The sequence below is a fragment of the Rhagoletis zephyria genome, unplaced genomic scaffold (assembly GCF_001687245.7).
Source record: "Rhagoletis zephyria isolate East Lansing unplaced genomic scaffold, Rhagoletis_zephyria_1.1 Rzeph_scaffold_00806, whole genome shotgun sequence".
NCBI lineage: Eukaryota > Metazoa > Arthropoda > Insecta > Diptera > Tephritidae > Rhagoletis > Rhagoletis zephyria.
The window spans coordinates 3948-8491 of NW_016157890.1; the positions used below are offsets into that span (position 1 = coordinate 3948).

General features: G+C 35.0%; 1 protein-coding gene across 1 annotated transcript in view; it reads right to left on the reverse strand.

Annotated features, from left to right (window-relative positions):
• Positions 1-4101: 4101 nt before the first annotated feature.
• The window catches only part of LOC108361633 (endocuticle structural glycoprotein SgAbd-2-like), a 7564-nt gene continuing 7121 nt past the window's right edge, over positions 4102-4544 (reverse strand). The window contains exon 2 of the mRNA XM_017614291.1: positions 4102-4540. Within this exon, the coding sequence (XP_017469780.1) occupies positions 4303-4540 (238 nt within the window). The 3' untranslated portion in view covers positions 4102-4302. The remainder of the gene's footprint in view (positions 4541-4544) is intronic.

The window sequence follows — 4544 nt, forward strand, 5'->3', positions numbered from 1 at the left end:
CCTAACTTTTAATGTCAGGTGTTTTTTTTTTTAATTTATTAGATTCATAACGTAGACATATTAATACCCGAGCGCAATTGCGCACAAGGGAATTAAAACTTCGTTCGGATAAAGGTTGTTTGTAACAGCCTAAAGGAATCGAGATAGATATAAACAAATGCACACCAAAATGCGCAGAATGAAATCGATTAGGCCGAGTCTGTTTGACCGTCCGTCTGACTGTGCACACTTCAACTCCAGTAGAAATTAAGATATCTTAACGGACTTTCGTACGTGTATTTCTTCAAAGCCATGTATGGATGGTATTGAAAATGGGCCAAATCGGACGATAACCCCGCCTACTTCTCATGTAACAGTAGTTGCTAAAATAAATAAATTGCGGTATTTTATTAACTACTGAATCTTATTCACTCTAAATTGATATTAACAATGACCTTTTTTTTTGGCGGAAAGTGAGAACATTATAAATTTTTAGTAAATGGACGTATTTGATTCTATAAAACCATAGTCAAGTCAATTATGTTTTATGGAGTTCTCGTCTGGTGAAATACAACAGCGGGAGAAGACTATGCTAGTCAATAAGCGAGCGAAAGCAACGAAATTTCCTCATTGGAAGAAGTGACGTAATCAGGACCATTTGCATCATAGCCGTTAGCGTTATGCTTAATACAGCGCCTCTCAACATCGCAGGTAAAGCAGCTGTAACGGTTGCTTAACTGACTCGAGATTGGGAAGCTATATTATTCTTGGAGTATTCGATTTTATTACTTAGCTCTTTCTCCACGAATATCTCATCAAGAGATAAGAGAACGAGGATCAGCGGTTGGAAGGAGGCATCGGCAACATTTACGCGGATGGACCGAAGCTTAATGGAAAGATCGGTATATGGATATTTTTCCAGGAACTATCAATCAACCCTAAATTTAGGCTTTCAGATCACTGTGGTGTTTTTCAAGCTGTAATCAACGAAGCAGTTGATCGGCTGCTGCTGCGCGTGATAACGGTAAGGAAAGTTGATATCTACTCCGGCAGTTAAGCGGCAATCAGAGCGTTGCGCTTGCTTATTGTACTCCCAAAACTAGGAGGGTAATGCCTTACAGTCGCATCGGACTATTAACTTGTTAGACTAGTATAAGTGCACTGACAGATCACTATCCGATTAGGACTCACGAAGTGAGATTAAACATCATACCGGACCCTCAGCTTTTCCTCTTAAATGGCCCAGCTTTCACAAGAATGCGGTTTAGACAACTGGGATTGTACTTTATAACCAGCCCGGCGGATCGCTCTGTTTTCGGCACGCAGCTATTTTTGTTTAAACTTAGGTTAGACCTCCTTAACTTAACCTAACCTAACAGAGAGACGCCCATCGATTTATTTACCAAGCGCCAGGCACAGGCACCGGGCCGGTTTTTCAATGTCTGGCTATCACTACTTGCCGGTGAAACATCATTATCGACGTTTTCAACATCATTCATATAACATGTAATCGATAAAGCAGTCGGTGTGCTTAACCGGAGGTTCTACCTCCGATTAGTGCTAATCAGACATTGAAAAACCGGCCCTAAGTGTTGTATTGCAAAATAAGAGATGACATATATATCCGCTTTTTTTAGAATTTTGATTGGTAATAGCAAAAATATGGTTCATTATGCTTTAAAAATATCTGTGTGAAATTTGGAATTTTTTGGTCAATATCCTTGGCTCGCCTAAGTCCATCAAAGTTCAATATGTTTAAAAAATAAAAATTAATTAATAAATGAATTAATAATTTTTTTTTTTTACAAAAATTGCAATAATCTTCGAAAGTATTAGTCCTACATAATTTGGTATATGGACCTTTTTTGTAGAGTATCGAAGTTAGCTAAATTTTTTTTTTTAGTACTTGAACTTTGATGGACTTGGGCGAGCCTAGGATATTAAACAAAAATTTTCATATTTCGCCAGGTTCTTTTCAGAGCACAATGAACCATATTTTTGCTGTCACCAAACAAAATTCTAAAAAAGCAGATTTTCGGCCCACGCTAATAAATATGTATGTACCTAAAATAAAATATAAAATTGCTAATTTACGCCACGATAAAAAGTATAAATACGTGCCGCATATGACCTAAGAATGGTGTCCAAAAAGGTAAGATGGCAACCGAATCGAGATAGTTGAGAATGTAGTTTCGGTCACAACGCATTTATAAATAATTTTTGCAGGAGTTTCAATATATAACTTACTTTCCACACATATCAAAAGGCATCTCTTTATATAGTAACGTTGGCAGTGATTAAAACACTAAGCATTTATCGTTTTGGGCGGAATTATTGCCCGCATGTTTTGAAAATTTAAAAACATTTCTTTCCTGAATATTTCAATAAATATTTGCCCCCAACGGATGGCATTTCGCTGGGTATTATCAAAGAATATAAAAAAAGGAAACTCTATACATAGCTTGCATCTAATTGGATACCTTTTCTGAAATTGAATATTCAAAGAAAAATTCAACTCTCAATGTCAAAAAAATTTACCGCGAAATTATATATATTTTTACTAGTATTAGTATGCTTACATATGAACGCATTTTCTCGATCATTCACTGATGCTTCCAATGAAAGATGACATATCAATGGCAAGACATGGGCGAGTCAAGTGAAGTAATAAAATAAGTAAACCACAAAATGCCGAAAACTCCCATCTAGACAAACCACAAAAGCGAGGCATTTAAAACTACAAATACACTTACATACATATGAGTATAAACATAAGAGTGCACCACTCTCCATACAAAAAAAAAAAAAGAGAAACAAAATCGGTAGGTAAGGTTTTTCCATCGGAATTATACAAGTTATAATAGTTTAAGACAGCCACCAAAATATTTCGGTAAAATCTAAAGTTTTAATCCGCTGGTCCCATCTGGAAATACCTCAAAATTCGATTTTTTGAATAAAATTAGTTTTAGATTATTATTTTTCTAAAAAATCACTTATATGTTGGAACAGTTTAAGCTTATAAGGTTTGCATAAAACTGTATAAAAAATTTTACAGCGGCATCAAAATAATGATAATTTTGGTGGCATTTTTAAATCGTGAGCTAAATTGTAATATTTTTCCCAACTATTTATTTTGGCGGAAGTTGTAAAATTTGACACATTTTATATTTACGGTGAAATTTCGCCACTTTTTTTTTTTGGTGATACACCCTAATGTACATGCATGTTTGCATAGGCCTTATGATCGCAGTTAATTGAATTTACTAAGTGGCGCGATCATTGTCAAAAGGGCGTATTAATGTGCTTGCACACTCGTAAGTCGACTAGCTTTGGCCTTTAGGTGGTGGTAATTCGAGTACCAAAATAAAACAAAAACAAACAAACTATATAAAAAAAACGCAAGCACGGGAGTTATTTGTGGTAATTTGGAAAAGTGCGTATCGCATTTTATCACTGACATGCCAACGACTCGGCTGATGAAGATAGGCGGGTAAATATTTGCTTATGCATATTTGTATGTGCGTACATACATACGATTATCATTGTGGTTATTTTATTAAATTAATATTAAATTCCACGCCGTTGTTCATGAAAACTGCACGAAAAGTGAGTACAAGGGCAATTTGTGGAGATGATATGCGATAATGGCAATTTTTACTTAATCGCTGTTCAAAATCTGATTCCGAAGAAATGAGTCAGTGTTGAAGGTCGCAGCAGGCGTGTAGGCTGCCTTCGAGGGTTAAAATAAAATTGACTGGATTAAATAATATGCTGTTTGCTTAAAGTATATTTTATATTTTATTATTAGTCATTTTATATAACTATTTATACATTCGAGTTAAATGCTATTTAAAATATTATTTTATAAACTCTACATATTTGTTAATAATATAAAATTTTACAAACGATATGTATGTACATATGTATGTATGTAAGTATGTTTGCTAATTTGGAGATTTGTAAATTACATAAAGTTGATCGTTGTTGATCCGAGTTTATTTACATATTGCTCTGCCAAGTGAGACATATTCATAATTAAAGTTCACAGTGCAACACACGCTCATGTATTATTTTGTTTTCATTTATTTTTATTTATCATTAAATGGCAGCATTGTCGTTTTATAATTACTTAAATTTATACAACTATTGACTTATGGTTTATTAACCATTTCGCAACTTATTAACTTAGTTAAATGTAATACTTAGCGCATACAACTTAATCGGTTTTTCATTTCTCTTTTCTTTGAGCTTTTTATTTACTTATATTTTGCAGCAAATAATGAACTCATTCATTTAAGTTTTTTATGCAGATACTTCCTGGTTTTATGCTGGCGGTAATGGCAAGTGTTCACCTTCTGGCTGGAAGCCATTCTCATCGGCCACGTAGCGCAGGGTGATGAGGTTTCCTTCCGGATCCGGGTAGGAGTATAAGCCTGTCTGCACTAACACCAACTCTTCGTGCTCATCAATCACCTGGCCATCGGTGGATTCCTGTTTTGGCACAAGAATTCTCTTCAAGTAGCCAGCGTTTTCGACCTTGATGCCATTGGATGTTTCGTAACTGA